Source organism: Clinocottus analis, unplaced genomic scaffold (assembly GCF_023055335.1).
Source record: "Clinocottus analis isolate CAN_PGR_092001 unplaced genomic scaffold, fCliAna1.0.p SCAF_14, whole genome shotgun sequence".
NCBI classification, from domain to species: domain Eukaryota; kingdom Metazoa; phylum Chordata; class Actinopteri; order Perciformes; family Cottidae; genus Clinocottus; species Clinocottus analis.
The window spans coordinates 17,210,098-17,233,071 of NW_027175865.1; the positions used below are offsets into that span (position 1 = coordinate 17,210,098).

Consider the following 22,974-nt stretch of genomic DNA (forward strand, 5'->3'; position numbering starts at 1 on the left):
TCTGCAGCGCTCACCTCTGAAGGCGTCGTCGTTTCAACACAGCTTTGGGTGCATCTCAAGTCGCTAAATTGTCGTTTCCTCGCTCCTCGCTCCTCGACTGAACCGGAAGTGGTTCTGCGCCGCCATATTGAAGGCCGTCCCAAAGCTCTTATTCGGCTCGGAGGAGCGAGGAGAGAAATCGGAGGAGTCATGATCGAGGAGCCCCGAGAGCAGACTTCCAGGAAGTGTTTTAACGCTGGACACGCCCCCTCACTGTTCCTCTGTCATCTGATTGGACGCTGCAGCTGAGCGGACTGATCGCTGGAGTTTCACACCAGAGTGAAGACGATCACAGAATAAACGTTATATATTTTAGTGTTTTCTTATTCACCATCTGTGTAGCGGCGTTCCGTCTGTGTTTTCATCACGCAGCTAAAGAGCAGCGGGCACAGTGAGTTTTCTCGCACGCGCATGAAATCAGACTGTTCGATTCTGTTTCTTTGTCTTTTATTTCTTAGCAAAAATGTACAAAATAATAAACGTTCAAAAACAATATACGGTCCCTTGATCACGCGGTAAAAAACTGTATGCTCGCAACCCTAATGCGGCTCTTTCCCCTCCACCTGATGCCATTATGACGTCATTAAAACACCTGGTGTGAGCGTCTGTCATTAACATAAACACCTTTCAATAAAATTCAAAAATAAAGTTCCTCCGCCGTGAGCATAATTCTAAATATTAAATTCTAAATACTTCTGACATTTTAATTGATCTAAAACACACTTGTGGCTCTTACAATCTGGTTAAAATATGTGTTCATTCATTGTAGGTCTGAATAACAAAAGTACCACAAACTATTTTCTTCAAAGATTTGATCTGTTGTTACTCTCAATAACTTTTATTATGTATGTAATTAAAATCAGAGAGCTGGAAAGAAGAAACACTTTGACAACATGTATGGTTATTTTATAACGTCACAATTAGAATTTCAAAACATATTGACATAAATAATGAATAAATAAGACTCAACTCCGCCGACTGACAGCTGATCAGCTGTGATCAGCTGTCAGTCGGCTGCAGTCATCAGAAACCGACATCGCTTCATGTGACGCTTCAGAGGAAAGGACGTGTCATGTCTGTTAAAACATGTTTCCTCGCGTCTTCTCTCCTTGCTTGGCTTCCTTGCGTCTCTCCATGCATCCCTGGTGGGAGGGACTGAGACGCAAGGAAGGGACGCAAGTGAGGGAAACGGGGATGCCATTTAGAGACTTGATATGCAGCCTTTGTCTCTTACACTGAGGCTGGCGGCCTGAGCTGCTGGCTGCTTCGTGGTCAGCACAGCGGGGCTTTACCGTCAGCCTAAATCCCTCCTTTAGTCCCATGAAGCTCTTTAAAGATGGACGCTTTGGCTCTTTTCACCCCGTGCTGGTGGAAAAGCAACGCACCACCCTCCATCAGACTCACTGACCAGATGTTTGTGGGCCTCGAGGACGGTTTGACCAATATAGCATTGTCACCTCCGCCAAGAGGATCATGCGATCCCTCCATTGTCTCCGTGTCCACGATGGAGTGAGTGAGTGTGCATCTCTGTGTCTGTCCGCGGCTAATCTTGTGTTGTTTGGGTGGCCATGCCGAGAGACCTCTGGTGGTTGCTGTGTTGGTCAATGTCTCAGGCCTCTCGCTGCCCTTCTTCTGTCCCCTCCAACAATAAAGAAAAAAGAAAGTAGCATCTTAGTAGCACTTCAGTATACTTTGTAGTTTAACTTTCTTGAAGAAATTGTACTCTCTTGATTCTTGTTGTTTGGTTGATTCTTGTTGTTTGGTTAAATGCATCTATTGTAAGTCGCTTTGTATAAAAGTGTTAGCTTAATGAAATGTAATGGATTCATTATTCAAAATGCAAAACATATGTTCACAAATATAAATACAGAAAAATATTGTTCTTTTATAATGCCAAATAGCCAGTCGTTGTATCCAGTACAAGGAGAGGGGCACTGACCAACCGTTGGTATTTGATGAGTTTGGGAGTTCCAGCGGGTTGTTGGCTGGAGGGTTGAGTACTGCTCACCACGGAGCTTGGACCGGGGTGATGTCCCTCTGCAGTTGGGCCTTGTTGGTCTTGTTGGTCTTGTTGTCTGAGTAGCGCCCAACACTTTACAGACACCAAATGGAATAAACTAAATAAACAAACCAAACACACAAAATATTATATATATATATATATATTGTCTTCTATGTATATATATATATATATGTGTGTATATATATATATATATATATATATATATATATATATATATATACATATATATATATATATATATATATATATATATATATATATATATATACATATATACATATATATTTGTGTGTTTATATATAAACACACAAAATAAAAAATATATATAATATATATATACACACAGATATATATATATATATATATATATATATATATATATATATATATATATATATATATATATATATATATATATAACATGTAGTTCGAAAGGTTTGAAATACTACAGGTTAGTTATATTAAAACAGACCCAACCCCCATTTCTTGTAAATAATTAAACTATTCTCACGTTCTTAAAACAATTGAATCAATGACGTCAGTAGATGGCGCTGTGGCGCTGCTGTGGATCTGTTAGAGAGGAAGTAACTACACGCGCAGCTCAGAATAAAATCAGCTCTGAGCCAAGCATTTACCGGCTACACGGTGCTAACGAGCCACAGCGCTACCTAGCCACAGTGCTACCTAGCTACAGTGCTACCTATCCACAGTGCTACCTAGCTTCAGTGCTACCTACCCACAGTGCTACCTAGCCACAGTGCTACCTAGCCACAGTGCTACCTAGCTACAGTGCCACCTATCCACAGTGCTACCTAGCCACAGCGCTCCCTAGCCACAGTGCTATCTATCTACAGTACTACCTAGCTACAGTGCTACCTATCCACAGTGCTACCTAGCCACAGTGCTACCTAGCCACAGTGCTATCTATCCACAGTACTACCTAGCTACAGTGCTACCTATCCACAGTACTACCGAGCTACAGTGCCACCTATCCACAGTGCTACCTAGCCACAGCGCTCCCTAGCCACAGTGCTATCTATCTACAGTACTACCTAGCTACAGTGCTACCTATCCACAGTGCTACCTAGCCACAGTGCTACCTAGCCACAGTGCTATCTATCCACAGTACTACCTAGCTACAGTGCTACCTATCCACAGTACTACCTAGCCACAGTGCTACCTATCCACAGTGCTACCTATCCACAGTGCTACCTATCCACAGTACTACCGAGCTACAGTGCTACCTATCCACAGTGCTACCTAGCCACAGTGCTACCTATCCACAGTGCTGCCTATCCACAGTGCTACCTATCCACAGTGCTACCTATCCACAGTACTACCGAGCTACAGTGCTACCTATCCACAGTGCTACCTAGCCACAGTGCTACCTATCCACAGTGCTGCCTATCCACAGTGCTACCTATCCACAGTGCTACCTATCCACAGTGCTACCTAGCCACAGTGCTACCTAGCATGTGTAGCCGTTGCTTTTGGGGCTCGTCCGGGCTCGTCCAGCGTCCTTGGCTGGTGAAGTGGGTGCTGACAACATAAACCTGGGTCCAAAGCTTCAGGGAAGGCTGCAATCCAGAGAGCGGAGTCCAGCGGTGCAACGCAATAATGACCACTTTCACCAGCAAACACGTTCATAACACTCTGACATGTTTATTCAGCCCAGATTAACAGACTACAGCTACCTGCACACGACTGAATGTTTATGACAACTATAGTCACCTGATTTGTTGTTGTAAATATGTGTTTGTGCATGTTCTCATGTGTATTGTCATAAAGTGAATAATGTCGTTATATTTTATTGATACAAATAATAAATGACCAATGACCTTCATGATGAGCCTTTTAGTAGCTTATATAAAAAGTGTCAAAATATTTCCTATGATTAGTAATATTCTATATGTATGTGAGCATCACAATAATACATTACATATTGCAAGAAGGAAAGAGTTGGAGCAGCAACACAACTGGAGAATTTCCTGACTGTCTTAACTCAAGTCATCAGTTGCCGGGCAGATTTCAGTGCAACAGGTTTTTACAGTGGAAAACAAAAGCGCCACACGAGCAGCCTGAAGCACGCACACACGCACGCACGCACGCACACACACGCACACACACACGCACACACACGCACACACACACACACACACACACCAGATATAACATGAATCATTTGAATGACTTGTTGCTATAAATATCCTGTATAAATTCTTATGAGAGAAGCATCAAACCGTACAGGAGAGAGCACGAGAGGCTTTTACAGAAACATGTCTCAAACCAAATCATATGGAAAGTAAAACTCTCCTTCAGATATCTGTGAATAATCACCACAAACATGTTGCTCTTCCTGCTCTTTACTTGTATTATGTACAGGTGGTGATGGAGAATACTAAATATTAAATTCATAGTAGCTACTGGAGTCACTACATGGAGAAAGTTTTGACATCAAACATCATTTAGAAATGTTTTCTCGTTGTGATCCGTGAACAATGAAGTGAAGATCACAGTTTACAGGACACAGAGCAGTAAAAACACAACCAGTCATCAGGGATTTGGAGTCGTCACAGATGGAATCACAACAAGACACAAACGTTTGGACTTAGTCATTTATTGAAAAGACAAAAGTACAAAAAGAATGAAACGGAGTAACTTCATTTTAAGAAGAGATCCAGAGCATCAACATTCAATTTATACACAACAAGAAGGAAAACATCCCAAAAGACCAGCAGCAATAACTTCAAGAAGACTTCGATTAGCTGAGAAGCTTCAAACACCACACGACTACTTTAGAAACATTAAATACTATGATATTTACAAATATATCATTCTTTCAGAAAAAACCCTTAAAGACATAAAATATGATTTGCTTCAGCTGTATAGAAACCAGATATTAAAATGTGAAAAACACAAGCAAACTATTTACACAACTGGAAAATAAATGTACTGATGTCTGTATTGTGTGTGTGTGTGTGTGAATTTACATTAGTGTTTTTTTGTTAACTAGTTTTTCTAAAATGTTGATAAATGTTGTAGATAATGATGTTTAATGATGTTCAATGTTGCCAATTTGTGAAGGAGAGGAGTTCCCTCCTCTTCACGCTGTCACTCGCATCTGTCTGGAAAAATAAATAAGCATTCATAAATGAAGAGAGCAAAAAGTAACGACATGTCTCTCATGTGTCAGAAATGGAAAGCTGTCAAACCTTTAAGACGGAGAAGTGAATGTGTGCAACTTCTGAACATGTGTATAAATATGTGTACATGTGATATTTCAGACAGGAACAGGAAGTAGTTACCATCACATCAGTGGTTTGGAGCTGTTTACACTGACTGTTAAAGAACACTTAGACCCTGTAGAGAAGAAATACATAGTTAGAAGAAGAGTCACGTCAATGGATGGATGAATGAATGGATGATGGATGGATGGATGATGGATATGAACCTGATTGGCTCATCGGAGGAGGAGAAGGGTTCAGTGGAGTCTTCACATCTACAAAAACAGAGCAAAATGAATCCAGGCAGCTGCAGGAGGGTTGTGGGTGCTGCTGCGATCGCAGCTGTTAAACTAAACAGCTGCGCAGTGACCAGAACCACTGACCACCACTCATATACGTGTATGTACAGTATGAATTTATTCTTGTTATTCTTTTCTTTCTTTATTTCTACTTTATGATCATTTACACTTTTTCATTTTTAATATATTAATATTGTAGGAATGTTGACAGTATAAATGACATCATATGTAAGCTCCTCCCCCGTACTTCCCTCACTTCATATCAGTTAGAAAAACTCTGATCATTTCAGTTTGAGTGATGAAGTACGAGTCATTGTAAAGCACTCTGCATATGAGCATCTAGTCAAAGTATTACAGTTTAAATCAATAAAAACAACCTGATAAGCAGGAAGTCAAAGGCTCAAATCAAAGAAGAACAGGAAACGTCAAACCTGGAAATCCTTGAGTTTCTCACCTTTCCTCTTTTTGTAACACATGAATCCGCCCACAGCGAGGCCGAGGGTGAGAACAGCCACTGCAGCGATGATGATGATGATGATGATGGTGGTGGTGGTGGCGTCAATGGGCTTCTCTGTTGAGATGAAGAACAAGACAAAAGATGAGGCAGTGAATCACTTTGCACAAAATGTCATCGTTTCATTTGTGATAACTGCAGAAATATTTACGTGAAAATAAAGAAACCACAAACAACCTTTTTCAAAATGAACGAAACCAACGTGCACTTGAGTTTAGAAAAGTATAAACCAGGAAGAAAAAAGACTACATTCCAGTAAACATGTGGAGGAGGATACCGGACATAAAGAAAATATAAGACAGAGAGATATAGACTTTATTTTTTGGGGCGTCCATCAGCTGAAACCACACAACACAAGAACAAAGTGGTATTCAACACAAACTAAAAGCTTCTCACTCACAGAACACGTGTTAGCCTTCATCCCTCCTGGTCTCAGTCTCACCTGCGTTGGTCCTGATCACAGCTTCATCCAGTCTGGTGACGCTGTCCTTCTCCACACCAGACAGCTGAAACACACACTCGTACCTCCTCCAGTCTTCAGCCGGGACGGAGGAGAGTTTCAGGTCGACGCTCATCTGGAAGGTTCCATCGTGGTTGTGGAGGATCTCTCCGTGGTCCTCGTCCTCGTGGAGCTCCTCTCCATCTTTCCTCCAGAACAGTGAGGCTCTGTCCGGGTAGAAGCCTGTAGCGTGGCAGCAGACTGGAGAGGAGGGAGACTTCTGGAGGAGAGACACCAAGGGAAGCTCTGGAGAGAGAGAGAGAGAGAGAGAGAGAGAGAGAGAGAGAGAGAGAGAGAGAGAGAGAGAGAGATTTTTAGAAACCCTTTATTTTACTTAAAACAAACTGAACATCCTAGTTATGACAAAACTAAACAAATCAATCAACAAACAAACAGAAACACACAAAAAAAAATAAAAAATGTTGTTGTGCACTTTTACACGTTGTGTTCTTGTCCCGTCCGCCGTGTGGAGGTCCATGAGTCTGCGCTCCGTCCCCTCAACAGCGGCTCTGAGGCCCCGTCCAGCTTCAGCATTAATCCTGATCCGGAAAAGGATCCGTAGAGTCAGGAGCCTTGTTGTCCTCATCCTTCGTACTCCGCCCAGCACCGCTCCAGAGATCCACTGGGACGTGCCCACAGCAGACAGCTCGGCTCACTTGCCTCATGTTTTTGGTGTCTCTGAGGAACTTCTGAATCCTTTCCAGGCTGTAGGTCCTCCTGCCATCACGGCTTCTCACCTCGGACCCAGAGGAACTAACATCATCAGAGTCCTCTTCCTCACTGGACTCAGACTCTTCTCTCTCTTCCTCGGACCCCCCTGCTTCCTTCTTGGCCTGCGAGCTCCCAGCATCCCCCCTACACTTCCTCTTCAGCTGGCGGGCTTTGAACCCTTCCTCCTCTTCGTCCATGTCCACCTCGCTCCCTGCCAGACCACCATCCTCCACACCTTCCTCATCTTCATGCTCACCTAGCACCTGCCTCTCACTAGCCTCCCCTCCCCTCAGTTCTATTGCGCCTAAAACATTGACATCCAGGCACCGTGAACATACTCACGGGAGTTGTTGGTTTTAACCACGTTTCAGTCTAGATTTGAGTCAGAGAGAAGATGAGTTAGCTGATTGCTCTTTGCAGCAATGCTCCTGACGTTGAAATGACCACCAAATAGTCCCCTCAGCTTCAGCTTTCTATCCCAGAAGACTTTTGCATGATTGACGGTTTGAAAAGTTTTGAGTTGTCTCTGCTTCGCCACTGCAGGGTTTCAACACACAGCGAGGTCTGCAGCCGGTTCATAAGAGGGACACCAACTGTGTATTAATGTTATCACTCATTTTGATGTCATGTAGTTTAGACGCCTGAGTAAAACATATATTTACAGTGGTCCCTCGTTTATCTCGGGGGATTCGTTCCAAAAACAACCCGCGACAGATGAAATCCGCGAAGTAGTGAGCTTTATTTTTTTTTACTATTAGAAATGTTTTAAGGCCCTAAAACCCCTAACGGCACACTTTTATACACTTTTCTCAGACAGGCATTAACATTTTCTCACTTATTTAAACACTCTCAAAGTTTAAAATTAAGATTTCATTTTAATGATCAATCTACGAGGTCCTCTGACCTCTTTGTCCCGGAGCCGCTGCGCTGACTTTTCATCGTGACGTATTGTGTCCTGTGCAGGAGACGCTGCACGAGGAGACTGATCACAAGATGTACAGTACAGCCCCTCAGCTCAATGAGGGCGCACAACACAATGCACGTTCATAACGTACGATGTAAAAAAAAAGAAGCAACAAACAAAAAAAATCCGTGAAACAGCGAGTCCGCGAAAAGTGAACCGCGATATACAAGGGACGACTGTATATTAATTAATGTATGCAATGCAAATAAATGTTTTTAAAGTGTGCAACTGAAAAAAGAAGTGTGAGACAAAGGAGATGAAAAGACAGATGAAGAGGTGATGAGAGAGATCAGAAAAGAGAGGAAGACAGGGAGAGAGAGAGACAGAGTGAAGAGAGAGAGAGAGAGAGAGAGATCAAAGACAAAGAGAGAGAGACAATGGAGTAGTGATGAGTGTGGAGGAGGAAGGGTGGGAGGAGACGTGGTGAAGGACAGAAGGAGACAGAGAGAGGAAGGAGGAGACATGTGAGAGACTCAGTGGGTCTCTGCATGTGACTGTTGCTCAGCAACAAGAGAAGGGTCATGAGCATCGTGTCCATGAAGAGACATCAGGTCATGTGACTCTACCTGTTCTCATCAGAGAGCTGCTCCCGTACTTCAGAAACTTCTTCAGCCACTCAGGACAGATCTGAGTCAGGTAGTGAGTTGTCTGTGCTCTCCAGGCTTTGTTGTGATCCCACTTGTGTTTGGTGATGAAAGCTTGTTGTTTTGGAGCGATCCATGTCTCTGTATTCATGTCAAAGGATATGAAGTCTTCTCCATCAAAACCAAACTGATAAAAACCCCCGACCACCTCATTGGTCTCATCATCCCATTCACAGCCACCCATCATCTGGTTAATGTGAACACCTGAGAGCGAGCGAGCGAGCGAGCGAGCGAGAGAGAGAGAGAGAGAGAGATTAACATGTTTATTGATAAAACCTTTTTTTTAATATGAAATATTAATTAAAATATATTAGTCACATGAAGGTAATCTGATCTAATCTGTAGTTTTTATATATGTATATTCATGGATATAACTTATGATTGTTGTAATTATTGATTATGAAATGATTTTATCCATCAATCATTAAATTGTTTACACTGTAAAATGTAAAAAAAGAAATAGAGAAAGATGGCGTCAGGTTCTGAGAGGATGAGGTGAAATATTCTTTAGTCTCATCAACACTGAACAATATTTAATATGAAATGATATGAAACAGAGAAAAGAACATCTGTGTGTGTGTGTGTGTGTTTTTTATCTGTTTACTTAAATACAGGAAGACAATATAAACAAAATGTGTGAATCATAAACAAACCTCCAGTTTTGTTGAAGCGCTGCTTTGCTATTTCAATGTTGACTTTGCTGACCTGCTGGGAGCTGAGAGACTTCTCAGTCTCCTTCTTCCAGTACTCAGGATCCTCTTCTGTGAATCTGATCATCCAGTCCTGTTTGGGTTGTGCTCTCCTGGTGTTGCTGTCATAGTGACTGATCTGAAGTTCATCAAACAGCCCAACAATCACAAACTCTGGGAAGTTTGGAAGTCCAGAGGACGCAGTGTCAAAGTACTTCAGAGAGTGAATCACTGGAACAGAAAGTCAACGTCATCGTTTTCACTTTTGATATCACACTTTAATAAATCTCTGAACAAAGTTGTTTTCCTGAACACAGAATCAAGAAGAACATTCAAGACGTCTGCACAACATCTGCTGTGCACTCAACAAACACAGAAACACATGAATACTTTCATCTCTGATGATTCTGACTTGAAAACTTTCTATTCTGCAATGAAAATATCAAACGAGTCACAGATTGAGATGTTAGATCGATAGAAAGATGTTTCATCTGGTTTAGTCTCATCGTCTTCAGGATGCTTCATCAGCAGTTTACACTCGTCATCATCAGGTTAGTTTGAAGTCTGAAATCACAAACCTCTGAAGCAAAACAAACGCTGCCTGTGATTCATGTGATATTTCATATATTCATCAGATTAAACATGTTCTACTTCCTGACATAACGTTCCTCGTGTTCTTCGGTGTTGAAGTTGAACTCCAAATCTCTTATCTTATCCTCATATTTATGAGACTTTCCTTTAATATCAGTTGGATGAAGAGAATCCAAGAAGAATAAAACATGTTTGAAAGTCTCAGCAGAGTAAACGCTCTGCAGGTGTCTGGGACTTTTGTCCATCAGATACTCGTCCGCTGTCCTCTGCGTCTGAATGCATGTTCCTCATATTTATGACTTAATAATTCTGCCCTGCTCACAAAACTCTTTTGCAAATCTGTCTGGTAATAAATCTACTTCCTGTTAGTACATCAAACCCTTCAACAGTACTGCCAGACGGAGGCGGCCTTCTGAGGCCGATACTGACATCAATACAGTTGAAATATGAAGTACATCAGCTGACAGTGTTTTTATATGAACACATGACATAAACACTTGATACACATTCATTAGTTGTTGTTGTATGTGACGAAGATAGAAACTAAGTTTCAAAGTGAACTGCTGCCCTCTGGAGGACAAACTGTGTATGAAGCCTGTTGATGAACTTAGTTTGACTTTTCTTCACTTCATGTCTTGTTACTCATCAGTCAATATGTATATTTATCTATATCAAGTCAGAGAATATGTGATTTCTCTCCTCCGAGACGAATAAGAGCATTGGGACGGCCTTCAATATGGCGGCGCAGAACCACTTCCGGTTCAGTCGAGGAGCGAGGAGACTGCAATTTAGAGACTTGTGATGAACACTTTATAATCCAGGTGGAAGTGCACACTGACGTGAAGAAGAGCAGAGATAACTCATGAGTACTGCGTGAAGCTCAGACATCTACTTTATTACTGTATCATGCACCTGGTGTGATGACGTAGAGGCCACATCAAAGAGGCCGCCGAGGGAGAGAAACAACGCACTTGTGTCCTTCTTCACTCCCTCGAGGAAACACCAACAACGAGCTGCACGCGCGGGGTTTACTCGCGTGGGCTTGAAGCGCTTTTGTGACTCTTTATAACTTTTCATATCGTCTCGAGGAAGTCCTGCCACTAAACACCGAGAGCAGCAGAAGAAGCTCCAGCGGGTGAAACGCGGTCTCCTCGGACACTAAAGTACTTGAAACAAAGGAGTCGCTCACCCGCCGCCGCGCCGTGAAGGCTCACCAGCAGGAGACTCAGAGTCCACGTCTCCATCGGGAAGAGCTGCTGCTTGTTCACCAGGAGAAGAAGCGACGCATCCTGTCAGCTCCAGGACCCGGACTGAACTGCGGGAGAGAGGAGAAGGAGAAGGAGAAGGAGGAGGAGCCTTCAACCTCTGCGCCAATGAGAATTCACGCTGAGCGCGTACGTCACTAAACACTAGGTAGAAGTGAGCCACACAGGTTGTGAACCAAAGCGGAAGTATGCTGAGGATGATGTTTCAGCCTGTGTGAGGGGATGAAGGAGACATTCATTCTCACGTGTTCACCTCCTGCTGCTCAGGTCTTCTGTCATGGTCTGTAGTGTGACGTCATGTAACGTGCAGACACGCGGTCATGCCGTGGGAGGTCAAAGGTCACACTGTCAGCAACACATCAGCTTCTCTTGTTGTTCTTTTACCTCAGAGTTTGTCTCTGAGAGGAGAACGAGAGGCAAAGAGACGAGGAGCAAAGCAGGAAGAGAGTCAGAGAGCTTCTCCAACGCAATTGCTGATCAAGCACTTTATTAAAGGTTATGGAAGTTCATTTGATTAAACACTCGTCCTTTGTTCTCACTGCTTTACTGAGGTGATCATATGAGTATACACTTTATCTAAGTATTTACCCATAATGCTTGTGAATTAATAATTGCTTATTTTAATGTGGTCCGACACCCTTTTGATGAATTAGTGTGACTGTGTTTCTAAAGGAGAATATTTAAATTGTGAATATGAGACTTCATCTGAGCTGCTGGTGTGAAATCTGTCTTCTTTAATCATCTCTCTTCACCTTTGTGAACTCTCTTCTCTTCCTTCACTTCTCTCTGACGTCATCACTGTGATGCAAAAGCAGCTCCAGAGTGGAAGCCTGTAACTTTGTGATGCTCAGCACATCGATCACTCTGACTGCTCTTGGAGATGAGAAGGGCTTTTACTCATCGTCTATCTCTTGTGCAAAGAACAAACATGACATAACAGACTTTATTACAATACAATATTATCCAAATGACTTTCAGCAACAGTCTGAAAACTGTAGAAAAGCAGCAGCTCCCCTAACGTGTGAGTGGACTGTCTCAAAGGAAACCAGCATTCGGTTTCTGACGCGACAACTTCAGACAAACAAGTAAAAGTTCCAATAAAACGATGTAAAAACACTCCGTCACAAATACAAGTACTGCGTTCGACACCCAGCTCCAGTGGAAGTACATAAGTATTATCGGCTAAATGTTTCTGAATCAAAAGTGAATCCTCAGTTGTTCAGAGGCTTCAGTGTGTGAGCAGCACTTCATTGCTGCAGCAGGTCCAGTTAGTTGATCTGCTTCATGACGCAGCTCACAGCTCACAGGTTTCATCCTGTCAGCTTCACTTGTTCACACCTTGGTAGGTTAAAGGTCACCTGTGGCCAATATTTAGTGAAGGCATTTATTATCTTTACTTTCCAAATATTCAGAGATGCTCTCTAAAGCCTCTGAAACACCATTGAGATGGACGTCCAGCTTCTCTGTTTAAAACTTGACTGAGGAAGTCATTCTTCATTTATTTTCATTTACACAAAACATAACTGGACTGTGGCACAACAAAACAAAACAGCGTTTGTGAAGAGTGTAAAATGAAAACTTGAGACTAATGTTGGTTTTATTTACAGGACACAGCTCAGAGCAGTGCACTGTATAATATCACAATGATAGACTAAGAAAGAGAGCAGCATGGTCTGTTTGTTTGGGAACATCATCACTTCTGAGCTTCTGAGTGAAACTAGAAACCAGGCAGAATATTATGGGCTGTTGAGATCAGCAGCTCTGGACTTGCTTCCCTGAGCTCTGAAATACAGCAAAGTGAAGTGAATACGCCCATAAAAACACGTCACAATGAACCCGCCCACAATGCAACTTGATTAAAACCCTCTGGTTCTGTGAGAGTTCAGGTCATGAGGCCTCTCTGGTTGTTGTCTTGAGCGCCTCTGCTGGCCAGAAGCAGAACATCCCTCTGGAGCGTTTCTGTGAAATCACCTGATGAGGTCGTTTGGTTTCGTTTGTGTGTTGTTGTGTGACAGTGTTCTGCAGGATCGTTGTGTCTCTTTGGTCCCTGACAGTAAACACATGGAGAAAAAAGAACCTGCAGGGTGAATGTGTTGACTGTAAAGTATTTGTACTGACTAAGAACACAACACTCTGGTCTTGTCTGTCCGGATACGAGGGTCACGAGCTGCTTGATACAAACTAAGCTTGCATGTGTACAGTGTGTACACACAATGAACAACAGTGTTCAATGTGTCTCTGGTCCTCATCTGACCTCTGACCTCACAGACGGGATTGTACTCCTGACGGGCAGCAGACACAGCTTTCCTCACGTACTCTGTTCATTTTATTTGTACACAATATGCAAATCAGCTGTAACTTTTCTATAATAATAAAAATACTAATAATAATCATCTTTTTTCTTTTCTTCAGGTGGTAATGCTTCCATAAGTATGTTTTGAGAGAATGAAGGTGACATAAGGACACATGAAGGTAGTGAACAGTCCAGTCAAAGGCCTGATGCATTATGGTCTGGTGAAGGGCGCCATCTAGTGGCCGAGCTGAGGAGCCTTATCTGGAGTAGTTTATTATTTCATTATTTTAGTCCTTATCAATGGCTTGTCTTGAAGTTTTCAGTCAATTTCATTTTCAGTTTTAACTTAACCTTCATTTTGAGTTGCGACTCTGTTTCACCGCTCATCACTTATTGCTGATCAGGCACTTTATTTAAGCAATAAGGTACGAGAGGCAGCACTGTATCGTCAATAATGTCCTAAATGATCCTCTTCGGCTAACCACTCATCAAAAGTATCAACGTTGACACGAAACATGTTTGGTAACTGTCAAGCTTGAAATGACAGCTAATGGTTACATAAAACGTTCTGGTAAACATAACCAGGTTGTACAGGACATTATAACACATAACGTACACCTGTGGACTCGTCTCAACCAATCAGAATGCTTCATTTCAATGAAGAGAAACTAACTCTTTTTCCACCGTTAGACATACAGAGTCACACAGATCAGACGGAGAGATCTGAGCCGACACCTGCAGGGCAGGTTGTACACGGGCCAGTTTATTAACACGGACACCTGTCAAATATCCACATTAATCAACTAACTGCTAGTGACGGTAAATGGACCTGTACACATTCATCATGGATGTCAGACTGTTGTACACACATGGATGTTCAATGCGCTTTATTATGCAAGTCACATGTGGAGGAAGTCAAGAAACAGGGTTGCACGTCATATTAATGTAAACTAACAGCAGCTATTAAATATGTGAGCCCACCATTCACTCCCCATCCACTAATCTCCCTCTTTACAGGATTCAAATGAAATGAGTGTGAGATGGAAGTGAAACCTCTGGAAAGGCTGCCGTGGTTGCACACTGTGCTTTTGTCCTGAACAATCTGCTATAGTGTGTTTTGCAGTTATTGCTTAAAGTGTTTCATATTGTTGACATGATCGATGTCAGACATGAGTTGAATGCATTTGTCACAACAAATAGAACAGCTACATGTCACCAAAGCATATTCAGAGTCTGTATCTGAGTTAAAAATACTCATTATCAAAACATAGTTCCACTTTAGAACAATAATAATATGATCCTGTACATGTAATAGTCAGTAATGAGCCAGGACAGGATGATCTTTGTAAACTTTCAGAGATAAAATGAGTTTTTCTTCTAACTGGTTTCACAGAGAGTGTAATACACAGAAACAACAGCATGCACTGAGTCAGCACCATGTCAGGAACTTGAAGAACGCTACGAACACAAATCACTTTTTCCTTCCACAACAGTGTGAATCCAGTGAAACAGTGAATGTCAACCACCAAGCACAGAGACAGAGACCATCACTGATGAGTGTCACACTACAAGCAACACAACGACTGTGGCTCAGCGGTGAGCTGGGTCGTCCTTGGGCGAGATACTGAACACCAAATTGCTCCTGTAACTGTGTCTCCGGGGTTCATGGCTGTGTTTGAATGTGAGCGGCTCCATCAGTGTATGAATGGGTGAATGATGACGAGTAGTGTGGAAGCGCTTCGAGTGGCCGGAAGACTAGAAAAGTGCTGTAGACGTTACGTACAGGTCCATTTACCATATACAACATGCAGCAAGCACCTCTGACAAAGGAGTGAAAGGCTGAATATAACAATGCACAATACATTGAAACATTTAGTATCACAATGAGATAAAAGCATTTGTGCAAACCCAGAGGTACTTTTACCCCCAACAGATGTTGAGAGCAATGATGGGCAAATTTGACATTTTTGACAGTTCTGCATGCTCAAATCCTTGCATTTCACTCTAGACACTCACATATTCATTATTTTCAAACTTAAAACAATGTTCACTTTCCTCATAAATGCTCTGCCTCTTTTCATGTTTTTCATATCATTTGTAAATTTGTAAATATTCAAAAATTCTGATGCATTTAAGTTCAAAAGAATCTGTGGATCTTTTCGCCTCCTCTTGGGCAACCCTCACCTGACAGTTTAACTGCTTTCACTGCTCACACACACCACGCCATTTGAACTGACATTTGACTGACATCACAACTCCTTTCAACGCTCTGACACATTTCAAAAGGTCTTGTTGAGAAAAGGAAAGAAGCTGAGGGATAATTCAGCCTTGTACACAAAATGACTATTTCATCATGATTATTATTATAATAATAAACATCTTGTTTCTGAAGCTGCAGCGCGTCTGCAAAACGTTAGGTGCAATTGTGAGTATTTATTTCATATTTTTCACTCCCGGATTTGAAAGTCTCACGAGATGAGAGCCAATCATAAAATAATCAATGAATCAGTTTCTGTCAGAGCAGCATTGAATAGGAAGTAGAAGGAAACAGACATTCTCGCAGCGGGTCAGCAGACAGCGTTGATGCGCTGGAGGCTCAGGTGAAGCGCCTCTCTGGGTCTCTGCAGCGCTCACCTCTGAAGGCGTCGTCGTTTCAACACAGCTTTGGGTGCATCTCAAGTCGCTAAATTGTCGTTTCCTCGCTCCTCGCTCCTCGACTGAACCGGAAGTGGTTCTGCGCCGCCATATTGAAGGCCGTCCCAAAGCTCTTATTCGGCTCGGAGGAGCGAGGAGGGAAATCGGAGGAGTCATGATCGAGGAGCCCCGAGAGCAGACTTCCAGGAAGTGTTTTAACGCTGGACACGCCCCCTCACTGTTCCTCTGTCATCTGATTGGACGCTGCAGCTGAGCGGACTGATCGCTGGAGTTTCACACCAGAGTGAAGACGATCACAGAATAAACGTTATATATTTTAGTGTTTTCTTATTCACCATCTGTGTAGCGGCGTTCCGTCTGTGTTTTCATCACGCAGCTAAAGAGCAGCGGGCACAGTGAGTTTTCTCGCACGCGCATGAAATCAGACTGTTCGATTCTGTTTCTTTGTCTTTTATTTCTTAGCAAAATTGTACAAAATAATAAACGTTCAAAAACAATATACGGTCCCTTGATCACGCGGTAAAAAACTGTATGCTCGCAACCCTAATGCGGCTCTTTCCCCTCCACCTGATGCCATTATGACGTCATTAAAACACCTGGTGCGAGCGTCTGTCATTAACATAAACACCTTTCAATAAAATTCAAAAATAAAGTTCCTCCGCCGTGAGCATAATTCTAAATATTAAATTCTAAATACTTCTGACATTTTAATTGATCTAAAACACACTTGTGGCTCTTACAATCTGGTTAAAATATGTGTTCATTCATTGTAGGTCTGAATAACAAAAGTACCACAAACTATTTTCTTCAAAGATTTGATCTGTTGTTACTCTCAATAACTTTTATTATGTATGTAATTAAAATCAGAGAGCTGGAAAGAAGAAACACTTTGACAACATGTATGGTTATTTTATAACGTCACAATTAGAATTTCAAAACATATTGACATAAATAATGAATAAATAAGACTCAACTCCGCCGACTGACAGCTGATCAGCTGTGATCAGCTGTCAGTCGGCTGCAGTCATCAGAAACCGACGTCGCTTCACGTGACGCTTCAGAGGAAAGGACGTCTCATGTCTGTTAAAACATGTTTCCTCGCGTCTTCTCTCCTTGCTTGGCTTCCTTGCGTCTCTCCATGCATCCCTGGTGGGAGGGACTGAGACGCAAGGAAGGGACGCAAGTGAGGGAAACGGGGATGCCATTTAGAGACTTGATATGCAGCCTTTGTCTCTTACACTGAGGCTGGCGGCCTGAGCTGCTGGCTGCTTCGTGGTCAGCACAGCGGGGCTTTACCGTCAGCCTAAATCCCTCCTTTAGTCCCATGAAGCTCTTTAAAGCTGGACGCTTTGGCTCTTTTCACCCCGTGCTGGTGGAAAAGCAACGCACCACCCTCCATCAGACTCACTGACCAGATGTTTGTGGGCCTCGAGGACGGTTTGACCAATATAGCATTGTCACCTCCGCCAAGAGGATCATGCGATCCCTCCATTGTCTCCGTGTCCACGATGGAGTGAGTGAGTGTGCATCTCTGTGTCTGTCCGCGGCTAATCTTGTGTTGTTTGGGTGGCCATGCTGAGAGACCTCTGGTGGTTGCTGTGTTGGTCAATGTCTCAGGCCTCTCGCTGCCCTTCTTCTGTCCCCTCCAACAATAAAGAAAAAAGAAAGTAGCATCTTAGTAGCACTTCAGTATACTTTGTAGTTTAACTTTCTTGAAGAAATTGTACTTTCTTGATTCTTGTTGTTTGGTTGATTCTTGTTGTTTGGTTAAATGCATCTATTGTAAGTCGCTTTGTATAAAAGTGTTAGCTTAATGAAATGTAATGGATTCATTATTCAAAATGCAAAACATATGTTCACAAATATAAATACAGAAAAATATTGTTCTTTAATAATGCCAAATAGCCAGTCGTTGTATCCAGTACAAGGAGAGGGGCACTGACCAACCGTTGGTATTTGATGAGTTTGGGAGTTCCAGCGGGTTGTTGGCTGGAGGGTTGAGTACTGCTCACCACGGAGCTTGGACCGGGGTGATGTCCCTCTGCAGTTGGGCCTTGTTGGTCTTGTTGGTCTTGTTGTCTGAGTAGCGCCCAACACTTTACAGACACCAAATGGAATAAACTAAATAAACAAACCAAACACACAAAATATTATATATATATATATATTGTCTTCTATGTATATATATATATATGTGTGTATATATATATATATATATATATATATATATATATATATATATATATATATATATATATATATATATATATATATTGTGTGTTTATATATAAACACCCAAAATAAAAAAAATATGTAATATATATATACACACACAGATATATACATATATATATATATATATATATATATATATATATATATATATATATATATATATATATATATATATATATATATATAAAAACATGTAGTTCGAAAGGTTTGAAATACTACAGGTTAGTTATATTAAAACAGACCCAACCCCCATTTCTTGTAAATAATTAAACTATTCTCACGTTCTTAAAACAATTGAATCAATGACGTCAGTAGATGGCGCTGTGGCGCTGCTGTGGATCTGTTAGAGAGGAAGTAACTACACGCGCAGCTCAGAATAAAATCAGCTCTGAGCCAAGCATTTACCGGCTACACGGTGCTAACGAGCCACAGCGCTACCTAGCCACAGTGCTACCTAGCCACAGTGCTACCTAGCTACAGTGCTACCTATCCACAGTGCTACCTAGCTTCAGTGCTACCTATCCACAGTGCTACCTATCCACAGTGCTACCTAGCCACAGTGCTACCTATCCACAGTGCTACCTATCCACAGTGCTACCTATCCACAGTGCCACCTATCCACAGTGCTACCTAGCTACAGTGCCACCTATCCGCAGTGCTACCTAGCCACAGTGCTACCTATCCACAGTGCCACCTATCCACAGTGCTACCTAGCCACAGTGCCACTTAGCCACAGTGCTACCTATCCACAGTGCCACCTATCGACAGTGCTACCTAGCCACAGTGCCACCTATCCACAGTGCCACCTATCCACAGTGCCACCTATCCACAGTGCTACCTAGCCACAGTGACACTTAGCCACAGTGCTACCTATCCACAGTGCCACCTATCGACAGTGCTACCTAGCCACAGTGCCACTTAGCCACAGTGCTACCTATCCACAGTGCCACCTATCCACAGTGCTACCTAGCCACAGTGCCACCTATCGACAGTGCTACCTATCCACAGTGCCACCTATCCACAGTGCCACCTATCCACAGTGCTACCTATCCACAGTGCCACCTATCCACAGTGCTACCTAGCCACAGTGCTACCTATCCACAGTGCCACCTATCCACAGTGCTACCTAGCCACAGTGCTACCTAGCCACAGTGCTACCTATCCACAGTGCTACCTAGCCACAGTGCTACCTAGCCACAGTGCTGCCTATCCACAGTGCTACCTAGCCACAGTGCTACCTATCCACAGTGCTACCTAGCCACAGTGCTGCCTATCCACAGTGCTACCTATCCACAGTGCTACCTAGCCACAGTGCTACCTAGCCACAGTGCTACCTAGCATGTGTAGCCGTTGCTTTTGGGGCTCGTCCGGGCTCGTCCAGCGTCCTTGGCTGGTGAAGTGGGTGCTGACAACATAAACCTGGGTCCAAAGCTTCAGGGAAGGCTGCAATCCAGAGAGCGGAGTCCAGCGGTGCAACGCAATAATGACCACTTTCACCAGCAAACACGTTCATAACACTCTGACATGTTTATTCAGCCCAGATTAACAGACTACAGCTACCTGCACACGACTGAATGTTTATGACAACTATAGTCACCTGATTTGTCGTTGTAAATATGTGTTTGTGCATGTTCTCATGTGTATTGTCATAAAGTGAATAATGTCGTTATATTTTATTGATACAAATAATAAATGACCAATGACCTTCATGATGAGCCTTTTAGTAGCTTATATAAAAAGTGTCAAAATATTTCCTATGATTAGTAATATTCTATATGTATGTGAGCATCACAATAATACATTACATATTGCAAGAAGGAAAGAGTTGGAGCAGCAACACAACTGGAGAATTTCCTGACTGTCTTAACTCAAGTCATCAGTTGCCGGGCAGATTTCAGTGCAACAGGTTTTTACTGTGGAAAACAAAAGCGCCACACGAGCAGCCTGAAGCACGCACGCACGCACACACACCAGATATAACATGAATCATTTGAATGACTTGTTGCTATAAATATCCTGTATAAATTCTTATGAGAGAAGCATCAAACCGTACAGGAGAGAGCACGAGAGGCTTTTACAGAAACATGTCTCAAACCAAATCATATGGAAAGTAAAACTCTCCTTCAGATATCTGTGAATAATCACCACAAACATGTTGCTCTTCCTGCTCTTTACTTGTATTATGTACAGGTGGTGATGGAGAATACTAAATATTAAATTCATAGTAGCTACTGGAGTCACTACATGGAGAAGTTTTGACAACAAACATCATTTAGAAATGTTTTCTCGTTGTGATCCGTGAACAATGAAGTGAAGATCACAGTTTACAGGACACAGAGCAGTAAAAACACAACCAGTCATCAGGGATTTGGAGTCGTCACAGATGGAATCACAACAAGACACAAATGTTTGGACTTAGTCATTTATTGAAAAGACAAAAGTACAAAAAGAATGAAACGGAGTAACTTCATTTTAAGAAGAGATCCAGAGCATCAACATTCAATTTATACACAACAAGAAGGAAAACATCCCAAAACACCAGCAGCAATATCTTCAAGAAGACTTCAAACACGACTACTTTAGAAACATTAAATACTATGATATTTACAAATATATCATTCTTTCAGAAAAAACCCTTAAAGACATAAATTATGATTTGCTTCAGCTGTATGGAAACCAGATATTAAAATGTGAAAAACACAAGCAAACTATTTACACAACTGGAAAATAAATGTACTGATGTCTGTATTGTGTGTGTGTGTGTGTGTGTGTGTGTGTGTGTGTGTGTGTGTATTTACATTAGTGTTTTTTTGTGAACTAGTTTTTCTAAATGTGTTTTCTTTGTCCTCCAGCAGCCTGCTTCTTGCATCATATTGTGTGTTAATGCAGCTTTAAAGCCTCATTGTATGGCTGCCTTTTGCCACAGAAACATAAGTCATATTCCATCTTCATGTTGGTGGTGAGGTGGCCCCTTTTCTTTATGTTTGGATGACTGATTGTTGATAAATGTTGTAGATAATGATGTTTAATGATGTTTAATGTTGCCAATTTGTGAAGGAGAGGAGTTCCCTCCTCTTCACGCTGTCACTCGCATCTGTTTGGAAAAATAAATAAGCATTCATAAATGAAGAGAGCAAAAAGTAACGACATGTTTCTCATGTGTCAGAAATGGAAAGCTGTCAAACCTTTAAGACGGAGAAGTGAATGTGTGCAACTTCTGAACATGTGTATAAATATGTGTACATGTGATATTTCAGACAGGAACAGGAAGTAGTTACCATGACATCAGCCGTGTGGAGCTGTTTACACCTTCTGTTAAAGAGTCAGACCCTGAAGAGAAGAAATACATAGTTAGAAGAAGAGTCACGTCAATGGATGGATGAATGAATGGATGATGGATGGATGGATGATGGATATGAACCTGATTCGCTCATCGGAGGAGGAGGGTTCAGTGGAGTCATCACATCTACAAAAACAGAACAAAATGAATCCAGGCAGCTGCAGGAGGGTTGTGGGTGCTGCTGCGATCACAGCTGTTAAACTAAACAGCTGCGCAGTGACCAGAACCACTGACCACCACTCATATACGTGTATGTACAGTATGAGTTTATTCTTGTTATTCTTTTCTTTCTTTAATTCTACTTCAAGATCATTTCTACTTTTTCATTTTTAATATATTAATATTGTAGGAATGTTGACAGTATAAATGACATCATATGTAAGCTCCTCCCCCGTACTTCCCTCACTTAATATTAGTGAGAAAAACTCTGATCATTTCAGTTTGAGTGATGAAGTACGAGTCATTGTAAAGCACTCTGCATATGAGCATCTAGTCAAAGTATTACAGTTTAAATCAATAAAAACACTTCTACTTACTCTTTTGAGGATCTTTATCTGAAATAAAAAGAAAAGACTTTCAGACGTCACAGTTTATTCAGAATATCTTTTCTCCACTAAATCTGACTCCCTTACATTGGTAACAAAGCAACCTTTAACAGTCTGTGTAGTCTTTATTTATTGTTCTCGAGCTTCTCTCTGACATCATTGAGCACTGAGTCTGGTGGCTGTTGGCTGCTGCATTAAAGAAACTCTTCAGCAGTAACAGTGTGGTGAGTTCAGGCAGCTCGTCTTCACCAACACAGACGCAGTAAAGCAGCAGAGAGCTGCAGGATGATCAGAGGACCTGGTGACTACAACAGCAGAGGTCTGTGGCCCCAAAGCCAGACGCCCAAACTGCTGGGTGCTTCTCACTTTGGTGAATAGGAGCTGAACCCTGATCACCTTCAACACACAGGAGAGACTAAAGAAAAGAGTGAGAGATGTCAGGAT

At 42.1% G+C, this 22,974-nt stretch overlaps 2 protein-coding genes across 4 annotated transcripts in view; both read right to left on the reverse strand.

The window, feature by feature from the left end:
• Window positions 1–22,974, reverse strand: part of LOC137784832 (major histocompatibility complex class I-related gene protein-like) — an 84,210-nt gene that overhangs the window by 51,907 nt on the left and 9,329 nt on the right. For all 3 annotated transcript variants that reach the window (XM_068575778.1, XM_068575779.1, XM_068575777.1), the window contains exons 6-7: window positions 22,522–22,539; window positions 5,514–5,561 (exon numbers count right to left, since the gene is read on the reverse strand). In XM_068575778.1, coding sequence (XP_068431879.1) covers window positions 5,514–5,561; window positions 22,522–22,539 — 66 coding nt within the window. The remainder of the gene's footprint in view (window positions 1–5,513; window positions 5,562–22,521; window positions 22,540–22,974) is intronic.
• On the reverse strand, window positions 6,011–11,503 carry LOC137784978 (class I histocompatibility antigen, F10 alpha chain-like). The gene is made up of 5 exons (XM_068575988.1): window positions 11,387–11,503; window positions 9,571–9,837; window positions 8,840–9,121; window positions 6,542–6,844; window positions 6,011–6,156 (listed from the first exon to the last, which is right to left on the reverse strand). The coding sequence occupies exons 1-5, from the start codon at window positions 11,439–11,441 to the stop codon at window positions 6,011–6,013; spliced, it is 1,053 nt and encodes a 350-aa protein (XP_068432089.1). The 5' UTR covers window positions 11,442–11,503.

Bases quoted from the DNA above. Each gene is read 5' to 3' on its own strand.
- LOC137784978 (XM_068575988.1), bottom strand. From the start codon at position 11,441: ATGGAGACGTGGACTCTGAGTCTCCTGCTGGTGAGCCTTCACGGCGCG. The intron at 9,122-9,570 runs GTTTGTTTATGA...GCTCGCTCTCAG, and splicing joins GCGCTTCAACAAAACTGGAG to GTGTTCACATTAACCAGATG. The intron at 6,157-6,541 runs GTGAGACTGAGA...TCATCTCAACAG, and splicing joins TGTGATCAGGACCAACGCAG to AGAAGCCCATTGACGCCACC.